General features: G+C 35.0%; 1 protein-coding gene across 7 annotated transcripts in view; it reads right to left on the bottom strand.

Moving 5' to 3' along the window:
• The window catches only part of SYT14 (synaptotagmin 14), a 197,188-nt gene that overhangs the window by 113,660 nt on the left and 62,449 nt on the right, over window positions 1–21,079 (bottom strand). For 5 of the 7 annotated variants that reach the window (XM_064360338.1, XM_064360335.1, XM_064360336.1 and 2 more), the window contains one exon: window positions 15,895–16,110. In XM_064360338.1, coding sequence (XP_064216408.1) covers window positions 15,895–16,110 — 216 coding nt within the window. Of the gene's footprint in view, window positions 1–15,894; window positions 16,111–19,432; window positions 20,852–21,079 lie in introns of all 7 variants that reach the window. The other 2 variants (XM_012459231.2, XM_012459232.2) reach the window with 1 other exon arrangement.

Raw genomic sequence — 21,079 nt, 5'->3', positions numbered from 1 at the left:
AATGGCTACACTGCCCAAAGTAATTTATAGATTCAATGCTATCCTCATCAAACTACCATTGACTTCCTTCACAGAATTAGAAAAAAATAAATAATTAAAATTTCATATGGAACCAAAAAAGAGCCCATATAGCCAAGACAATCCTAAGCAAAAAGAACAAAGCTGGAGGCATCATGCTACCTGACTTCACACTATACTACAAAGCTACAGTAACTAAAACAGCATGGTACTGGTACCAAAACAGATATATAGACCAATGGAACAGAACAGAGACCTTAGAAATCACACCACACATCTACAACCATCTGATTTTTGACAAACCTGATAAAAACAAGCAATAGGGAAAGGACTCTCTATTTAATAAATGGTGCCGGGGAAACTGACTAGCCATATGCAGAAAACTGAAACTGGACCACTTCCTTACAACTTATGGAAAAATTATAAAGACACATGCACACGTATGTTCATTGCTGCACTGTTTACAATAGCAAAGACCTGGAACCAACCCAAATGCCCATCGATGACAGAACGGATGAGGAAAATGTGGCACATATACACCATGGAATACCATACAGCCATAAAAAAACAATGAGTTTGTGGATTTCCATTCCTTTGCTATATGCAGAAGAATAAAACTGGGCCCCTATCTCTCACCATACACAAAAATTATCTGAAGATGGATTACAGACTTACATACAAATCTGGGAACTTTAAAAATCCTATAAGGAAATCTAGGAAAAACTCCTTTGGACATTGGCCTAGACAAAGAATTCGTGACTAAGACATCAAAAGCAAACACAACAGAAACAAAAATAGACAAATGGAACTATATAACCTAAAAGGCATCTGTACAGCAAAAAGAGTCAAGACAGTCAACAAACAACTTGAAGAAAGGGAGAAAATATTTGCAAACTGTGCATCTGATAGAGGAGTAATAATATCCAGAATCTACAAGGAATGCAAGCAAAACTCCTCAAATAGCCCTATTAAAAAGTGGGCAAAGGAGGCCGGGCGCGGTGGCGCATGCCTGTAGTCCCAGCTACTTGGGAGGCTGAGGCAGGAGAATTGTTTGAACCCAGGAGGCAGAGGTTGCGGTGAGCTGAGATCGAGCCATTGCACTCCAGCCTGGGTAACAAGAGCGAAACTGTCTCAAAAAAAAAATAAAAATAAAAAAGTGGGCAAAGGAAATGAACAGATATTTTGCAAAAGAAGGCATACATTTTGCAAATGGCCAACAAGCATATGACACCAGTCAGAATGGCTATTACTAATAAATCAAAAAGTAGCATGTTGGTGAGGATGTGGAGAAAAGGGAATGCTTATATACTGTTGGTGAGAATGTAAATTAGTAAAGTCTCTAAGGAAAACAGTATGAAGGTTTCTGAAAGAACTAAAAGTAGCTCTACCATTCGATGCAGCAATCCCAGTACTGAGTATACACCTAAAGGAAAAGAAATCATTATATCAAAGAAGATAGCTGCATTTATATGTTTATCACAGCACTATTCACAGTAGCAAAATATGGAATCAATCTAAGCATTCATCAACAGAGGACTGAATGAAGAAAATGTGTCTTACACATACCATAGAAAATGAAACCATGTCTTTTTCAACAACATAGATGGAACTGGAGGCCATTATCTTAAGTGAAATGACTCAGAAACATAAAGTCTATACTGCATACTCCCACTTATAAGTGGGAGGCAGATAAATTTACATGCAGACAGAGAGAGTGGAATAATAGAAACTCAAGATTCAGAGAAGTGGGAGGGAAGATGGGGGGAGTGAGGGATGAGAATTAGCTAATGAGTACAATGTACCCCATTTGGGTAATGATTACACTAAAAGCCCAGGCTTCACCACTATGCAATATATCTCTGCAACAACACTGTACCTGTGCCCCTTACATGTACTCCTTACATCTACTAAAAATATATAGATGTATATGTATATATATATTTATATAAATTTTAACTTCTGATTTTTCTATAATGAACATCTGTTACACAATAAACAGCAATAAAGATTTACTTGGGTGTAACAGTTGTACAAAAAATTTTTTCTCACATTATGTTATCTAAGTTATTTCAGTGGAGGAGTCTGGTGCACTAGCACTGAGGGCAGATATTGCGTATTTAAATTTTGGTCCTGCCATACACTTACTATTAACCTTAGACCTAAGTTTCTTAACCTCATTGTGTTTCAGTTTCCTCGTCTTCAAAATATGGACCCTAACAGAACTTGTCTCTTACAGTTATGAAGATTAAATGAGTTAATTTATGTAAAATGTTTACAATAGTGTTTACCATATAACCATTCATAAATTATAGCTACTGTTATTTGCAGAACTATACTATTTATTAATGTACTAAAAATACAGATTTTTCAGACTTCCAAATATTGTGATCTATCATCTTTAAAAAGCTGTTCACTATGAAATTATAAAAAATATTAGGGGTATATTCTTTGAGAAACAAGTAAAAAAGTTTAAGGATTAAATATTTTCCTTATAAAGTGTCATGCTTTATTAAATTTATATTTAATTAAAGAAGCATTTTCAAAGTTACCAATGACCAAAATCCCATTATGTTTTTCAATTACCTACTAAAACCAAAGCACAATGACTAAAAGATTGGTTAAATGATAAAAAGCCAAAGCTTTTTTCATAACTATCTGGATAGTAAATAACTGTCTTACGAAGACCCAAAATCCATTAAATGATCTTACTTTTGCTGGATGGCATTTCAACAACTCAGACTTAAATATAATCTGATTTTCTAAGACAATCTTTCCCCTTATGGGTACATATCAAGCAAAATGAGAGATGTCCTAAGGCATCAAAACACCTCTTATATTCTCAAGGTAATTTTTGACTTACACATCAGAGATTTCAATGTAATTTATTTTCTCAAAGGTAGGAAATCTCAAAAAGACAGCTCTACATTAAGATTGCTTAGATGAAAGATTTTTCAGAAGTGTACATTAAAATAAATAGAACCTCAATTCCATTTTACCCCAAACTAATGATATTCAGTTAATATTTACCTCTTTAAAATGGCTCCGTAATTATTTAACATGAATGAAGCCAAAGAAACATATTACCATAACGTATAATTTATATACTTCTATATTTAACTCTCACAGTCTGTCCCTCTTGTCCAATAAAAGTTTGCATTCAGTCAGGTCTCTTTTCTTTTTGCTTCTCAAAACTCAAACCATGATTAATATCTGCCCCAAGAGGAGACAGACAGGACATGTTCTTCCGACATTATCATCTGAACCTTTCACTGCATGTTCTCACTGTTATAACTGACTTCTACTTACATTATCATCTGAACCTTTCACTGCATGTTCTCACTGTTATAACTGATTTCTACTTACATTATCATCTGAACCTTTCACTGCATGTTCTCACTGTTATAACTGACTTCTACTTACATTATCATCTGAACCTTTCACTGCATGTTCTCACTGTTATAACTGATTTCTACTTACATTATCATCTGAACCTTTCACTGCATGTTCTCACTGTTATAACTGACTTCTACTTACATTATCATCTGAACCTTTCACTGCATGTTCTCACTGTTATAACTGACTTCTACTTACATTATCATCTGAACCTTTCACTGCATGTTCTCACTGTTATAACTGATTTCTACTTACATTATCATCTGAACCTTTCACTGCATGTTCTCACTGTTATAACTGACTTCTACTTACAGTAACATCTGAACCTTTCACTGCATGTTCTCACTGTTATAACTGACTTCTACTTACATTATCATCTGAACCTTTCACTGCATGTTCTCACTCTTCTAACTGACTTCTACTTACACTAACATCTGAACCTTTCACTGCATGTTCTCACTGTTATAACTGACTTCTACTTACATTATCATCTGAACCTTTCACTGCATGTTCTCACTGTTACAACTGACTTCTACTTACATTATCATCTGAACCTTTCACTGCATGTTCTCACTGTTACAACTGACTTCTACTTACATTATCATCTGAACCTTTCACTGCATGTTCTCACTGTTATAACTGATTTCTACTTACATTATCATCTGAACCTTTCACTGCATGTTCTCACTGTTATAACTGACTTCTACTTACATTATCATCTGAACCTTTCACTGCATGTTCTCACTGTTATAACTGACTTCTACTTACATTATCATCTGAACCTTTCACTGCATGTTCTCACTCTTCTAACTGACTTCTACTTTGTCTCCCCTAATTCTCATTCTAGTTTGCACTACAGCAGTAACTGGAAAGAAAGGATATTTGAATGATCCCATTCCATATTAAAACTCAGTTTTAAGGCAAAAAAAAACTGAAAATGCAGTAATTTTGGGAGTACTATGAACAAATTTAGAGAATACATAAATAAATAGTGCAAATGTATAGGTAAGCTTCTATCACAAACAATTAGTAGAATGGAAAACATAAAAGAGCAAACTAGGAGAACAATACAGCTAAATTAATCAGTTTCTAATTATTGTCTTCATATTAAGTGTTTAAATAAAAAACCAACAGCATTGATATATTCTTCTGTTCAAGTATTTATTTGTATCTATTAATATTTACACTCTACTCGATGAGTTTTTTTTAAAACTGGGTACTAAAGTCAGAGTCACTTTTATAAAAAACTAAAGTGGGTCTGAGGAGTTAATATCATGAACAAACAAGTATGATTTCACATGGTTTCATACTCTAACTCAAGCTCGGTTTTCCTCTGCTCCTCCTTTTTTACTTCCATTTTTAGAAAGGAAATAGATAACTTGGAACCTTCCAGTGGTAAAGAATCCTTCTACTGGTAAAAGAGGAAAACATAATATTTGAGAATAAGAGATATTTGGTGGGGGATAAACCTGATAAAGTGCTTAGGCGAGTAAAGGTAAAAGATGGTGATGAAAAGGTAATACAAGAGACAGTAGTAAGAACCGGCAGAAAACACTGCTTACTTAACTGTTTTTCCTAAGGCCGTGGAAGCAGCTGGTATGCTACTGAAATTCAACTGCATTGATGCCTCTGTTATGTCAGTACCATACAGAAATATCTGAGTTAGAGGTAAATGAAGGCAGTGTACTTAAGCTTTCTTAATCTAGCATCTTCAGTGGATTCCAATGACATTCTTCTCTGGGAAAAGGAATGACCACATGAGAAGAGAAAAAAGGAAGATACTTAACTCTGCCATGGTATTTAAACACTCCACCAGGTATTATTTTTCTGCTCTACTTCTGGGCATCGTCATCCTCTGCTAGTTGCCCCCTAAATCCTGAAGGTGCCAAAGTGCACGGTAGTCCATAACAAAGGGGAAAGAATAAATTTCTCTCCTTTTTGTTACTTTCTTTTAGAAAGAATCCCTAAACAACAATAGGTGGGCATTACAGGATTTATTAAAACAGCTTTTTCAGGTCTTACAACGGCCCCCTTGCTCTCCACAGAACTCAGGCATGAATCAGGTAAAAGCTGTTATAGGAAAATAATCTGAGAAACAGATACCAATCTCTGTCACCACTGACCACACTGATATTAAAGGATCACAAAGGAACATTATGAACAACTCTATGCCCACAAATTTGATAAGCTAGGTGAAATAAACCAATTCCTTAAAACACACAATCTTCTAAAACTCACACAAGAAAAAACAGACAATCTGAATAGGTATATATATCTATTTTAAAATTAAATCAATTATTAATAACTTTCCAAAACAGAAATTTTGGATTCAGTGGTAAATTCTACCAAGTATTTATGGGAGATATTACACCAATTCTGTACACTGTCTTTCAGAAGACAGAGCAGAGTGAGTATTTCCTAACTCATCGTATGAGGCCAGCATCACCCTAAGACCAAAGACATTACAAGAAAAGAAAACTACAGACCAGTATCTCCCATGAAGAAAGATTCAAAAATCCCAAACTAATCATTAGCAAATCAAGTCCAATAATGAATTAAAAACCACAACCAAGTTTCCAGGTATGCCAGGCTGGTTCAACATTTGAAAATTAATAAATGTAATACATCACATGTGGATGAAGAAGAAAAATCATATGATACTATCAACAGATGCAGATAGCAAGCTATATTTAAAACTGCCCCATCCTGGGCAACATGGAAAAACCCCCATCTCTACGGGAAAAAAAAAAAAAAAAAAAAAGATAGCATGGTGGTATATGCCTATAGTCCTAGTTACTCAGGAGACAGAGGTGGAAGGATCGTTTGAGCCTACGAGGTCAAGGCTGCAGTGAGCCATCACTGTGCCACTGCACTCCAGCCTAGGCAACAGAGTAAGAACCTGTCTCAACAAAACAAAACAAAACCAAAAACTGCCTTTCCAAACTAATTAAGAGTTTTATTATTGAGCAAGTTCACCATGTCTGGTTTCTAAACCTCTCTCAAGAAACTGTTCTTGTGAGTGATCTTCTCTCAGACTCTCCTCCCTGTCTAACAGTCATGCACAGACAAGCCTGAATCTCAACAACAGAGAAAGTTGACGAACTTTCCTAAAACACTCCTCAGCTCATCATACTCAATGATAAAAGACTGAAACCTTATCCTCCAAGATCAAGAAAAAGCCAAGCATGCCTACTTTCACCACTTCTACTCAACATAGTACTGAAAGTCCTAGCCACAGCAATTAGGCAAGAAAACAAAATAAAAGACATCCAAAGTGAAAAGGAAAAAGTAAAATTATCTCTGCTCACAGGTTATATGATCTTCTATCTAGAAAATCCTAAAGATTCCACCACAGAAAAAAACTAAACAAATTAGCTAGAACTAATAAACAAAATCAGACCGGGTACAGTGGCTCACACCTGTAATCCTAGCACTTTGGGAGGCTGAGGCAGGCGGATCACTTGAGGTCAGGAATTCAAGACCAGACTGGCTAACATGGTGAAACCCTATCACTAGTAAAAACACAAAGATTAGCTGGATGGACATAGGCATGGTGGCAGGAAACTGTAATCCCAGTTATTGGGAGGCTGAGGCAGGAAAATCACTTGAACCCAGGAGGTGGAGGTTGCAGTGAGCTGAGATCACACCACTGCACTCCAGCCTGGGCAACGGAGTGAGACTCCATCAAAAAACAAACAAACAAAGTCTAATAACCTAATACACAAATCCAGCAAAGTAGCAGAATACAAAGTCAACACTAAAAATATCAGTTACATCTCTATCCACTAACAATGAACAATCTGAAAAGGAAATTTCTAAGAAACAATCCCATTTGCAATTACATCAAAAAGAATGAAATACTTAGGAATAAACTAAGGAGGTAAAAGATTTGTACAGTGAAAACTGTAAAACATTTCCAAAAGAAATTCAAGATATAAATGAAAAGACAGACTATGTTCACGGTTTAGAAAACTTGATATTGTTAAGATACCAATAATACCCAAAGTGATCTCAGATTAAATGCCATCTCTACAAAATTACAATGATGTTTCTTGCAGAAATAGAAAAACATCCTAAAATTCACATGGAATCTCAAAGAGATCCCAATTCTGAAAAAGCGAAACATAGCTGGAGGACTCAAACTTCTTGATTTCAAAATGTACTATAAAGCTACGTAACTGAAACACTGTTGTACCGGCGACAGACAAACACATCGACCAACGGAATGAAACAGAGAGTCCTGAAATGAACCCTGGCATATATGGTCAAATGATTTTTGACAGGGAGCCAAGACCATGCAATGTAGAAGAACCTTTTCAACAAATGTTCTGAGAAAACTGTATATCCAAATGTAAAAGAATGAAACTGAACCCTTGCCTAATATCATAAATAAAAATAACTCAAAATGGATCACATCATAACCAGAAGACTTAAAACTACAGAACTCTTAGAAGAAAACATAGGGAAGGAGCTTCACAACATTGGATTTGGCACATTTCTTGGATATGACACCAAAGGCACAGACAACAAAAAACGGACGAGGCGGACTTCATGAAAATTTAAAATTTTGTCTATCAAAAGATATTATGAACAAAGTAAAAAATGCCAGCCCAGAATGAGAAAAACTATTTCTAAACTGTGTATCTGATAAGAGATTAATATCCAGAATATATAGAGGATTCCTAAAACTCAAAACCAACCAACAAACAACCCGATTCCCAAATTGGCAAAGGAGTTGGACATTTCTCCAAAAGAGATATACAAATAACCAATAAGCACATGAAAAGATGTTCAGTATCACTACTAATTAAGGAGATGCAAATCAAAACTATAGTAAGATATCACCTCATACCTATTAGAATGGCTATTATTTTGAAAAAACAGGCAATAATAAGTGTTGGTTAGGAGGTTAAGAAATTGGAACCTTTGTATGCTACTGGAGGAAATGTAAAATAGTATAGGCACTGTGGAAAACAGTATGGCCATTCCTCAAAAAATGAAAAATAGAATTACCGTAGATCTACCAATTTCATTTCTGGGTCCATTCTCAAAAGACCTGAAAGAAAAGTTTCAAAGAGGTATTTGTACACCCATGTGCATAGCGGCATTATTCACAACAGCTAAAACAGAAGCAATACAAGCGTCCACCAGTGGATGAATGTTAAGCAAAATACGGCACATGCACAAAACAGAATATTATTCATCTTGAAAAAGGATGACTATTCTGGTACACGTTGTAACATGGATGAAACTGAGGACATTATGCTAACTGAAATAAGTTGGTCACAAAAAGACAAATAGGGTATGATTCCATTTATATGAGGTACTTAGAGTTGTTAAAATCACAGAGACAAAAAGTAGAATGGTAGCTGCCAGGGTTGGGGGAAGAGGGAATGGAAAGTTGCTTAAATGGGTATGGAGTTCAGCTCTGCAAGAGAAAAAGAGTTCTAGAGATGGACAGTGGTGATGGTGCACAACACCAGGACTGCAAACTATTGAGCTGTACACTTAAAAATGGCTGAGATGATACATTTTATGTTATGTGTATTTTACCACAATTTTAAAATTGAAGGGAAAAAAGTAAAAAATTGTGATACATGCTACAAGATGGATGAAGCTTGATGACATCAAGCTGACTTTTGAAATAAGTGAGACAAAAAAGGACCAATACAATATGATTCCACTTATATGAGCTACCTAGAGTAGTCAAATCCATACTGGTTATCAGAGGCTGGGATGGGAGAATGAAGTGTTATTATTATTATTATTATTTTTGAGATGGAGTTTCGCTCTTGTTACCCAGGCTGGAGTGCAATGGCGTGATCTCGGCTCACCGCAACCTCCGCCTCCTGGGTTCAGGCAATTCTCCTGCCTCAGCCTCCTGAGTAGCTGGGATTACAGGCACGTGCCACCATGCCCAGCTCATTTTTTGTATTTTTAGTAGAGACGAGGTTTCACCATGTTGACCAGGATGGTCTCGATCTCTTGACCTCGTGATCCACCCGCCTCGGCCTCCCAAAGTGCTGGGATTACAGGCGTGAGCCACCGCGCCCGGCCCTTGAAGTGTCATTTTTTAATGGGAATAGAGTTTCCGTTTAGGATGATGAAAAAATCCTAGAGATGGAATAGTGGTTACAGTTGTACAACAATGTGAATATACTTAATGACAGTGAACTGTGCATTTAAGCATCGTTAAAATGGTAAGTTTTGTGCTGTATATATTGTATCACAATAAGGAAGAAAAAGAGAAAACTAAATACTGTAGATGTGAAAAATAAAATTCTACACTATCAGGAGGAATTAATCCCATCACATAAAAAGATCTCTAAAACACCAAAGATGCAGTAAAAAGAGTCAAGATTATTTCCCCTTCGAATTGGCCATATTTAAAAATATACACACGATAAAGAATTCCTTAGAGGAGAGATGTTCATAAATAAAAATCTGAAATTAAGAAAAAAGTTTACCAAAAATCTAAATAAACCATGTATGGTTGACCTTTGAACAGGAGTTTGAACTGCGAGAGTCTAGTTATAAACAGATTTTCATCTCTCTCTGGCACCTAAGACTGCAAGATCAACCCCTCTTCCTCCTCAGCCTACTCAACATGAAGTCAAGAATGAAGACCTTTTTGATAATCCACGTCCACTTAATGAACAATAAATATGTTTTCTTTTCCTTACAGTTTTTTTTTTTTTTTTAGGAACAGGGTCTCACTCTGTTGCCTAGGCTGGAGTGTAGTGACATGATTATAGTTCACTGTAACCTCAAACTACTGGGCTTAAGTGGCTTCCTGACATGGCCTCCCGAGTAATTAAGATAACAGGCATGGGCCACCATGCTCGGCTAGTTTTTTAAAATTTTTTGTAGAGACATTACAGGCATGAGCTGCTGTGTGCAGTCCCCTTACAATTTTCTTAATAACATTTTCTTTTTTCTAGCTTACTTTACTGTAATAATACAGCATATAATACAAATAACATTAAAAATATGCATTAATTAACTATATTATCAGTAAGGCTTCTAGTCAACAGCTGGCTATCAGTAGTTTTTTTAAAAACTAAACTTTTTTAGTTAAAATGGACTTAAATATAAACAAATAATCTACTACACTTAAATATTAAATTATTATAAAAGTAAAATATGAATAAAAGGAATAAATAAATATATTTTGGTAGTCCTAATTTTAAGATAACATCTAAGTTAATATGGTATAGCTATAACAGAAAGAAAATGACAGGTGTGTGTGTATGTATGTTTGTGTGTGTGCATATGTGTGTGTGTGTGTATAAGCTATACACCCTAAGACATAAGTGATGCTGAAAATTATTTTTCAATGGTGTTTTACATTAACTTGCCCACAAAATAAATAATGTAAATTTAATAACACAGTTTTCCATAATATATAAACGTAGCTATGTAATCTCTATGGTAAACTAATAATAAAAAGCTAATAAATAACAAAAGATATTCTAGTAATTTTATACTGAACTTGATCTTCATATAGAATCATCTTGAATAAGCTTCTCCTATCTAATATAAAAATAGAAAGTACTAATCAGTATAAATGAAATTTCAGAGGTTGGTCTAGCTCATCAATTAAACGAGATATCCACGAACCATATTTGATACTGACCTGTTTAAAATAAAAGAGGTTTATCAGAAGATGCCCTTAAGTTTCAGCACAACACAGTAAAAATAAATTAAAATTGTGAGCAAAAGAATTTGATAAATTGTTTCTTTTTCTACAAAAATTTCTTACAGATATCCCTTTTGTAGTTCCAAAAAAAAAAATAGATTAATATGGCCACCTAGAGGAGAAAACATGATCAACAAATATGCCATCACATTTTCTTACTTTTTCTAGAATATGCGTATTTCAAATTTATAACATATAACCTGCTCTAAAGGACCAACTGAAGGGGTTCATCTTGTATGAAAGAGACTTAGGGAGAATACTAAAGTAGCAGTGATGACCTAATGCAAGCCAAAAAACATTAATTTTGCTGTCAACCTGACAAGCATAGTTTTTGTCTTGTTGTGTGATTTTGAGTTAAAAAAAATCAACTTAAAGTCACTTCAATTCTGTAGAATCTTACCTACCACAATACATGGCAATGAAGATTAAACATGACAGCGTAACAGAAACAGAGTGAGGCACACAGCAGAAACTCAATAAATGGCAGTCCTCACTCCCTGGTAGAAGTTCTCTTGCACTGGTCCCTCCTAATCCCTCTTCAGGTCCTCTCTTCTCTTCTCTACTCCTGCAGATTTGTTTTCAAAATTGGCTGCTCCAAAGCTTTTCGACTTGAATTACTTAGGGTGTTGAGAAATGGACAAAGGTTCCTTATTAGCATTAATGAGATAAATACTATGCCATGTAAAAAACATGGGTTTTTTCCTTCTATCTTGTGATTCCCTTTAGTTAACTCACATTAGTCAAGTCTAACCTTTATAAACTTGTGTGATGGTCAAATGCGGACTGAAGGGTCAGAGCAGTAAGAGGTGTAACGTATTCTATTCATCTCTTTGCTTATGTGTCATTTATTTTCTACTCACACAGGAAAATGAATGAAGTCTTACCAAGAGAACTGTACTCAGCAGTTCTCTTACATGGGTGATCAGTCATCAAGTAGCAGTTTCTGCAGAGGCAGCTATGCCAAGGGGCAACCACCAGGTGGAGACGCAAATCCCCGTCCATCCCAAATATATACCACAGGAGAGTATCAGTGGGCGGGAGGGAGAAGGTGAACAGCTGGGTTACAAACAAAACCCCTCAACTACCTCTCTGACTCTCAAAGTTGGTAAGAACAGAGTAAGTGGTAAGAAAGTGTAGGCAGCAAATGTACACTTCCTTACCACTTATCCTCTCCTTAATACCATTCAATCTGAATTCCTTATTACTCCCCTAAAACTTAACTGAAAACGAGTGATCAACTTCTACTGGACAAAGGGGTTTAATCTGAATTATCACCCTTCCCAACCACTCTACCTTTCTTCGTCTTCTAAAACTTTTCTTCCATGGCTGATAAAATATAACATTCTCCTAATTCTCCTCTTTATCTCTTTTACTGTTTCTTCGATTCTTTACATGACACCCTTAATTCTCCTGTCAAAGGAAATGATTTTCTGACATTTTCTCTCTACACCTTCTCCTTCATCAATTTAATTCATGTTCGTAGTTTCTATTCTCTAAGCATATATGATCTGAAAACTTCTCCCTCAAATGCATTCAAGATTACAAGCTTGATAGCCATTTCCAACTGCTTAAATATAACCTGCCTCATCACACATGTAAAATCACTTAACATATCTCTTACCCAGTGCTCACTTCCAACCAAACACAGGTCCCTCTCTGGATTTCATATTAATGACTTCATCATTCTCCTCATCACACATGATGAAAATCAGTTATCTCTGATGCTTCCTTCTTTTTTCCAAATGTTCCAAACACATTCAGTTTCTAAATCCAGTAAGTTCTACCTCAATGATCTCTCTCCTATCCTCCTGTATTTCCATTGCTACTACCGTAATTCAGACATCCAGTAAGTTCTGCCTCAATGATCTCTCTCCTATCCTCCTGTGTTTCCATTGCTACTACCGTAATTCAGACATCCAGTAAGTTCTGCCTCAATGATCTCTCTCCTATCCTCCTGTGTTTCCATTGCTACTACCGTAATTCAGACATCCAGTTAAGTTCTGCCTCAATGACCTCTCTCCTATCCTCCTGTATTTCCATTGCTACTACCGTAATTCAGACCTTTATCATTTTCCACATATACTACCCCAAATATCTCCTTAACTAGTATCTTTTCTGATAATCTGCTTGCTGCTAAATTAATCTTTCTAAAGCACAACCCTGATTATGGTTCCTTAGTAAAAAAACTCTTCAGCAAATTCTCACTGGCAAACAAATGAAACCCTATCTTTCTAGTCAGAAGGCACTTCAGGCCTTAGACTTCATCTCTCTTTTCAATTTTATCTCCTGTTCCCTCAGATGTATGTGTATAGATGCACCTATGTTGGAGTCAAGTGGATTTCTCTCCGTCCCTGAAATATTCTCTAAATTTTATCACACTCTCCTGCTTAAAAACCTTCAAAAGGGTTCTACATTTCCTATAAGACAATACTCAAACTCCTGAGCAAGGCATTCAGTCCTATTACTTGCCCTGTTTTCAAACAAAATTTGAAAGTTAGAGGCACTGAAATACACTTTCTTTTGGATTCATGATTGCATGAAAGCCCTATTCCATGCTTGTTGAAATAATTCTCGCTCACATCCAGTTCTCCTAGATCCCATTAGACTTCTTCAGATTCCTACCTCCCTAAATCAAAATCACCTCCTACTTAGTATTTCTTTTTTCATTTTCTTTTTTTTTTAAGTTTTGTCTTCTTTTTTTCCTTCTCAATATTTCTACTGCACTTTGCTCATGTGACTAACAGACCTCTCACCATATTATATTACAAACATACTCACTGATTTTCCTCCTCCAGTTTACAGGCTTTTTGAGAGAAACAAGTTTATGATCTTCATATCCACAGTGTCTAGCAGTGTGTGACACATAAAATGTGTTCACGAAAGCTTTTCATGTTTACGAAATAAATAAATCTAATCTCAGAATGTCTAAAATTAGTCTACTCTGTTTCATCAAATAATTTAGGGCGGAAATGTGTAAAAGAGTACAGGATAGGTCCTAAATATAAGAGTAAAATACAATGAGAAGGTGATTCTGGGACACTGGACCACGTGCAGAGGGTAGGGTAAGAATAGTACAAGCACCTAGGCTGTACCTCTCTCCTCACTGCTCTCTCCATAGGCTATAAAGTCATGCTAGACTAACAGAACTACAGAGAAGTCATCAAGACAGCAGAGGGGTGTTGGGTGGGAGGAAAGAGGAATGAATAGAAAATAAAACCTAACTGTACCTGCAAAAAGGAAATGCACACTCAGGGCTTACTCGTGACCATCACTGTTTTCACTACCATTATAATCAACTACATTTACTGATCACTTAGCTATTAGCTATCAGACACTATGCTAAAAACTGTACTACATTTATCATTTAATTTTCATGGCAACCCTACCAGTTCAGTATTATTCATACTTTACAGACAATGAAAGAAATCTAAAAACAATGAACTATATTACCAAAGGTTTCACAGCTAATACATTAAGAGATATGGCCAGAAAGTTAACAAGGACCAGAACTCAAAACCCATTCTCTTCCCACTCTACTATTCATGTACCAAAGGTGTACATAACTTGGGAACTGGTTTTACTGCTTTGTATTATTTAATTAACTTAGTAAGTACATGTCTTGTTTTCCTTAGTACTAAAATGTATTTTCGAGGGTAAAATACATGTTGACTACTTATTTCTTCCCTTGCATCTCATAATTACCATACAGTAGTCACTCAGTATTTGATTAATTTATTATTATATCTGTGTGCCAGCAGACATGAGGTGCATTAATCTTTAGTTGGCATGAAGCCAAATACAGTAATAGACAATTTAGCCCCTTTGACAACTGTACATGCTGGGATAAGACTTCAAGTCATCCATAGTAATAGGTTCTAAAAAGTTAGTCAGAGCTACAAAATCAAGGATAGCTTTTGTTTATGTATAATGATAAAAATGATATATAGGATGTATTATTCTTTCCCTCATATCTGCGTATAAACATAATAATCATGATGAGTAGCGATACATTCTGCTAAGCAAGTGAATAATTTATTTAAATGTAGAAATAAATATGCTTTAATTAATGGCAAAAACATGTCTCATTTATGTCACAGAAAGATATATAAAAACATGTGTAAGTAGACTGGTATCTTCTACACAGGTCGAGTTCAAAGTTCAATTTCAGCACATACAACAAAATCAATTAGAGACAAATAATCCTTGAAATTACTAAAATCCCTGAAAATCCCTTAAATTGCCTTTAAAGCATAATATAATATAGTACCAGCTCTCAATAAATTCATCTCAGACAGTTTTCCCTTCTGCACAAAACAGATTACCATTTCTTCCGCCGTGTGCCATGTGCAACATTTGGCTGGTGTTTAGAGGCCATATTGAATGAAACAGCATACATTTACACACTGGAATCATATTCAACACCGTGGGGGACTTAAACTCTATCAGTTCCTATAACAGGTATAGAGAAACTGCTTCCATCTGAGAGAACAGCAGATTCACATCTTCCATATCATGCTTGTTAAGCATATGCTCACTGTGAAATGAGAGCTCCAACTATCACATTACGTAAATTATTTGGTGTTTTGCTTTGGGGTGTTTTGGTATTGGTTTGATTTTTGGCCTGAGCCCAAAGATATAAATTTGAATAAATCACATTCCCAGAAATATGACTGTACTGTGTGTGCTCTCTTGTTTATGCTGCAGCCACAGATTCTTAGAATTTCAGGCACAAGTGATCAAATACTATAGCATGTCATGTAAAAAAATAAAACAACCCATCTTACCTTCATCTATTGATGCTTCACTACTGTAACCATCATACTCTGCAGATAGAGGACTGTATTTCTGCCTTGTTTCCCAAGCATAGTTCTTTTGTCTAGAATCTGCCATTGGTAGTCTGGAATTGTGTGTTCTGGATAAGGCCTCATGATATTTACCCAGTGCTTCATCTTCACTTTCAGAGGACGAACCATGCTCATCTTTGTCCATGTAGGAATTATCTATTTGGAATGACATGAAGAAGAAACAGTAATTTTAAAAAATTTCCCTCCCATCACCTGGCCCTGCTGGGCCCATCAAATGATAATGTTAACACAATAAAGTATGGAAAATTTGCTGAAGTTATATATATAAACACACGTGTATATATATACACACACAAATACACACACACATATATACACACACACACAAACACATATATACAACCTGAATTTTCACATTTAGAGAAATAAAATTTTTTCACATAAGCAGCTCAAGCTTTAGATTTTTATGTTTTACCAGAAAAAGATCAGTTTGTACCTTCTATTATATAAATAATGCTTGTTAGTCAAAGGGATTTTTCAACCATGTTACATATAAAGGAAATTATAATACTTACCATTTTACATTTTTTTAAGGATAAGTAACACACAAATGAAGTTCTAAGTATTGCCAGTACATATGGATCTGGTTCAAAGAATTCATGTTAAAAGACACACTTCTGGTTCTCGTTTTGGCCAAAATTATCAAAACTGACAATGCTCAGTGCTAGCAGTAAAATACAGCAATGGGCAGGTATACACTATTGGTGAAATTGTAACTGATGATTACTTTCCTAGAGAGCAATTTGGCAAAACATATTAAACTTTTAAATATGCATAATCTGATCCTTTTCCAGGAATTTACCAATTCTATTTCTAAAAATTCAGCCTAATAAATTCACAGATGAATAAAGATATATTTTTGAGACAATTCACTGTACTGTATTTAATGGCAAAAGAGATAATTTAAATGTCCATCAGTGGGCTTTGTTTAAATAAATTATGATACATCTATTCAATGATATACTATGCAGTCATTTAAATTGAGGATGTGAACGTAAAAGAACTCTGAGGGAAAGAATAACTACTATATCATGTTATGAGAAAAAAGGAGGTTAAGAAGTAGAAGCTATAATTATATTCCCCTTTGAAAAATATACATACACACACATGTGGCATGTACACACACACAATGCAGTGTAGGTATGCACAGACAAAAATATCTAGAAGGATAGACACCAAACTTAACTTTCTTACTGCTTGTGAAAGGTAGAATTCTAGGAAAACTTTACTTAAATATATTTAACTTTCAAACAAAACCTTCAGGGAGTATAAATTTTATATTGTTCTAAAAAGCACTAGGTATTACCAGTTTTAAAAAAAGGTAAACATTTTGAAACTGCACAATGGTATAATTTTCTTAGAATTATTAAACAGTTCTAGCAAGGTGAAGAGACTGCAGTGGTTAAAATTCATTAGTTCAATCTGGTTATTTTTCTCTTTACAGTCAGTTAAGATCATCTGTAGCAAAAAAATCAAGGTTGAAATTTGAGTGGGAGTTACAGAACAAGTAATTTTATAAATACAGGACAGAAACTAATTGTTTAGAGTTAGAAGGAGCTTAGATGTCATCTAGTCTAGTCCCAGTTTTTAAATTAGTAAAATAAATTCACAAACCGGTAACACTATCACCAAATGTCACATATGGTGACAGTGTCTGCCCAATATGTAGCCAACAGTCACATGTGGCTATTTAAACTAATTAAAATTAAACAGAAATTAAAGCCCAGTTCTCCATGCTATTAGCCACATTTGAAGTGCTCAACAGCCACATGTGTCTAGTGGTTACTGCATGGAACAATGCAGGTATGTAAAACTTTTCTGTTGTTGCAGAAAATACTATTAGAAAACACTGAGATGACAGAGCTACAAGGCCTCTGACTCCCAGTACAGAGCTGTTACCACTTTGTGGGATGCCATGGTGGGGATCTTAAAGCAAGAGAGGGTTCTGAGTCTCTTGAGGAGGGTAACTAGTCTGCAGTCAAACCTCGCCTACTGAAAAGCATTACCTAAAGCAATCTGCAATTAGAAATACAGAAGAAAACCCTTCCTCTTTTTTCTATAACTTACAAAGCCTATGTCAGAACCTAGAATACCAGGTACCAGTAATATAGTTCAGCTAAATGAAGGGTTAATCTATGGGTCAAACAACTTTGGAAATGATTTTGGGAACACTGCATGTGTAAGTTTAGTACTGACTGTATTGTGGAATATGTGAGAAATGTCTGGTTTCTTTAGGTATTAGCATGCTTCTTAATGAAAACAAATTTAAAAAATCGAAAACCCTACATGCTACTTGTAATATATTAATTACTAGTGTCTATTCTACCGTTATATTCTGAATAAAATAATATGTAAAACATTTTATATTATTTTCAAATTTTTGCTACTTTAAGCAACAAGGCTACCAGAACTAAACCAGGCCTACCAAAGATCACTAAATCTGACAATTAAAAAACTGCTAGAAAAACAGATTCCAAAATGGATACATTTTCAAAAACTGACACTTAAGTTAGTGCATCCATCCTGGATTAGCCTCTCCTGTATCACTGTAAAACCATTCATATAATTGATAAATAGCAGATCCCTATTATGTATGTAGTCATAGCAGAACTGAAAAATCTTCCTCGTTACTGCTACTTGGCTTTTTGCTATTTTATGAGAGTACGACTTTACAGAAAAATTCCAGATGTGTATTTTATGAACAAAAGCCAGTGTACTTTCGGCCTTGTGACCAAATCAGCAATAAATGGATGTGACTAAGAGATTACCAGAAGTAATTATTAGCAGTATGAGCGGCTAGTAATGTTTTGAAAATTATCACAAGTACTGTGGTTGAAAACTATAAATGCTTAATTAGAATCCTAATTTATAAAGAGAACTCATGCATAACAATAGGTTATTCATGTATACTTATTGTAAATAGGGCAGTAATATAAAAATTTTAATGTATGGGCAAAATGAATAAAAATGTATCCTGAACCATGTTATTGAATAAAATAACATCTATTGCTCTCCAGGAAAAAATTTAACATTTGATATAAATTCTTACTAGGATAGATGCAAAGAGTAATATTGTATAAGGGGTTTCGGAGTTAGTTATATAAAAATTTCAAAGCAACTACAGCACATCAAATAAACTCCAAATAAAGCATGTAAGAAAACCATGAAGTTTCTGGTTATAAACTAAATGGGCATTAAGAAAAACTAGGGCTGCTGAAAAACTGGCCAAATAATGCAGGGACCAGGGGCAATATTTAGTGGTACAAATAACATGAATGCTCTTGAAATGATTTTAGAAAAAATACTGAATGACTTTAAAAATGTCTCCTAGTAAAAGGATTCAAGAACGTCTTAAATTTAGACACATGAATAGGAAAGCTGAGAAATCTGGATGTTTTAATAATTTTAAAAATCAAGAGAAAATTTAACCACTCACACCAACATTAAGAGACCTCACCTTTTTCTGGCATTATATTAGAATATTTTTCATTTTTAGTCTTTGCTGTTCCTTTCTTTGCAGAAATGGCCCCAGTTTTCTTTGGGTTTATGTCTTCTTTTACTTTGCAGTATTTCTTTGAATTTATTTGTTCTTCAATTTTCCCAGATAACTTATCTTTAGAATTAGTTGATGGTGCTAGATGTATGTCTTCTTTTATAATGGATTTCTGTGTCATTTGCCTATTGCTTGTCCAAATATCTTCTAAAGAACATTCATTTCCTGAACACTCATTCCCTTTGGATGCTTTACTTTTAATACATTTTTTGGCTTTCTTTAAATGCTCTGAATGCCCTAAATCAGGAAGATGCTTGTATTTATTGAAATGCCCCATATTCTCTTGATCGCTTCCCAAAAATACATGTCCAGATTTAGTATATTCTTCCTTTTTACGATTATCTGTACTAACGTATTTCTTTTGCTCATACAATTTGTTTATTCCGTTGGCATTCTTCTGACTTCCTTTCATTTCTTGATATCCTACCTCTTTTAAATCATTCTTACCATTACTGGAAATTCCCAGTCCAGTTGTTTTACATCTGTCAGTACTTTCAGGTTCTTGACAAGGAGATCCAGCCCTTGTATTCTGTTTGATAACTGATATCCCACCACTATTCATGCAGCCTTTCAAAGAAGAATCACCAGTATTACCAGCGTCTTGATACTCTGATAGAGTCTGCCGCCTATCATTAGCATGTTTAAATACTCTTTCTGCATGTATTCCTTGATCTTGCTTTTGTGAAAGTGAAGTATTATAAGTATTTATTTGCTTTGCTCTGTGCTCTAAACTGGATTGTGTTTTCTGACAATTAGTGTTTTGGGAGACTTCTGTTGACCCGGCATTTTTTTGTTTAGAAGTGTCTCCAGTTTCTTCCGCTGCAGAGCTTTCCTCTTCTGGGCGAAGACCACTTATCATACTTGTTACCTGCTCAGCAACTGAGTCAGTTAAAGCATAGCTGACCTCCCCAACAGCAGTGGTCAAATCACCTACAGCACTGCTGATTGTGTCTACCAGAGAGGACACTGAAGGCAGATTCTGTTGGAAATTTCTGAAAAATGCCATTTTCTAATTCCTTGTTCCTAAAAGGTGCAATAATGGAATTTTTTCTTCTCAAAATATCAACCACTTTGGAACTTGAATTTAACATTTACTTAAATGTTGCTATTCATCAGCTCATATTAGCAATTCGCATTATAGCTTTTAATCTTTCTGTAAATACATTATGCATTGAAAGAAATATGTTGAAGACTCTTCCAAAACAAGAAAAAAATCAAACCATTTGGTTTAAACATAATGACATTTTCTCCCACTCCACAGCTATTATAACAGCAGCAAGACAGTATTTTTCCCTCAAACACTATTGAGTTTTTATTCTATACCTGAAAGAAGAAGCATAAAAAGGATTTTTATTATGTACTTTTAGTTGCTTACTAATAATCTATGCAAGGGAACTACCCTATCTTATTAATAAACTACCAGTATCATTTCAAATCAAGAAAAATATTAAAGAAAAATATCTAAACAATTTTGCATAGTGGTAAGAATAGGGGAGAGGAGGTGTGGACATCTGCTGACTGGCTACTGTATGTAAGGCACTGTAATTGACG

The sequence above is a fragment of the Aotus nancymaae genome, unplaced genomic scaffold (assembly GCF_030222135.1).
Source record: "Aotus nancymaae isolate 86718 unplaced genomic scaffold, 86718_ANA_hifiasm-v0.15.2.pri h1tg000039l, whole genome shotgun sequence".
NCBI classification, from domain to species: Eukaryota; Metazoa; Chordata; class Mammalia; order Primates; family Aotidae; genus Aotus; species Aotus nancymaae.
The sequence above is the reverse complement of the archived record's forward strand: the minus strand, read 5'-3'. Positions and strand labels throughout refer to the sequence as shown.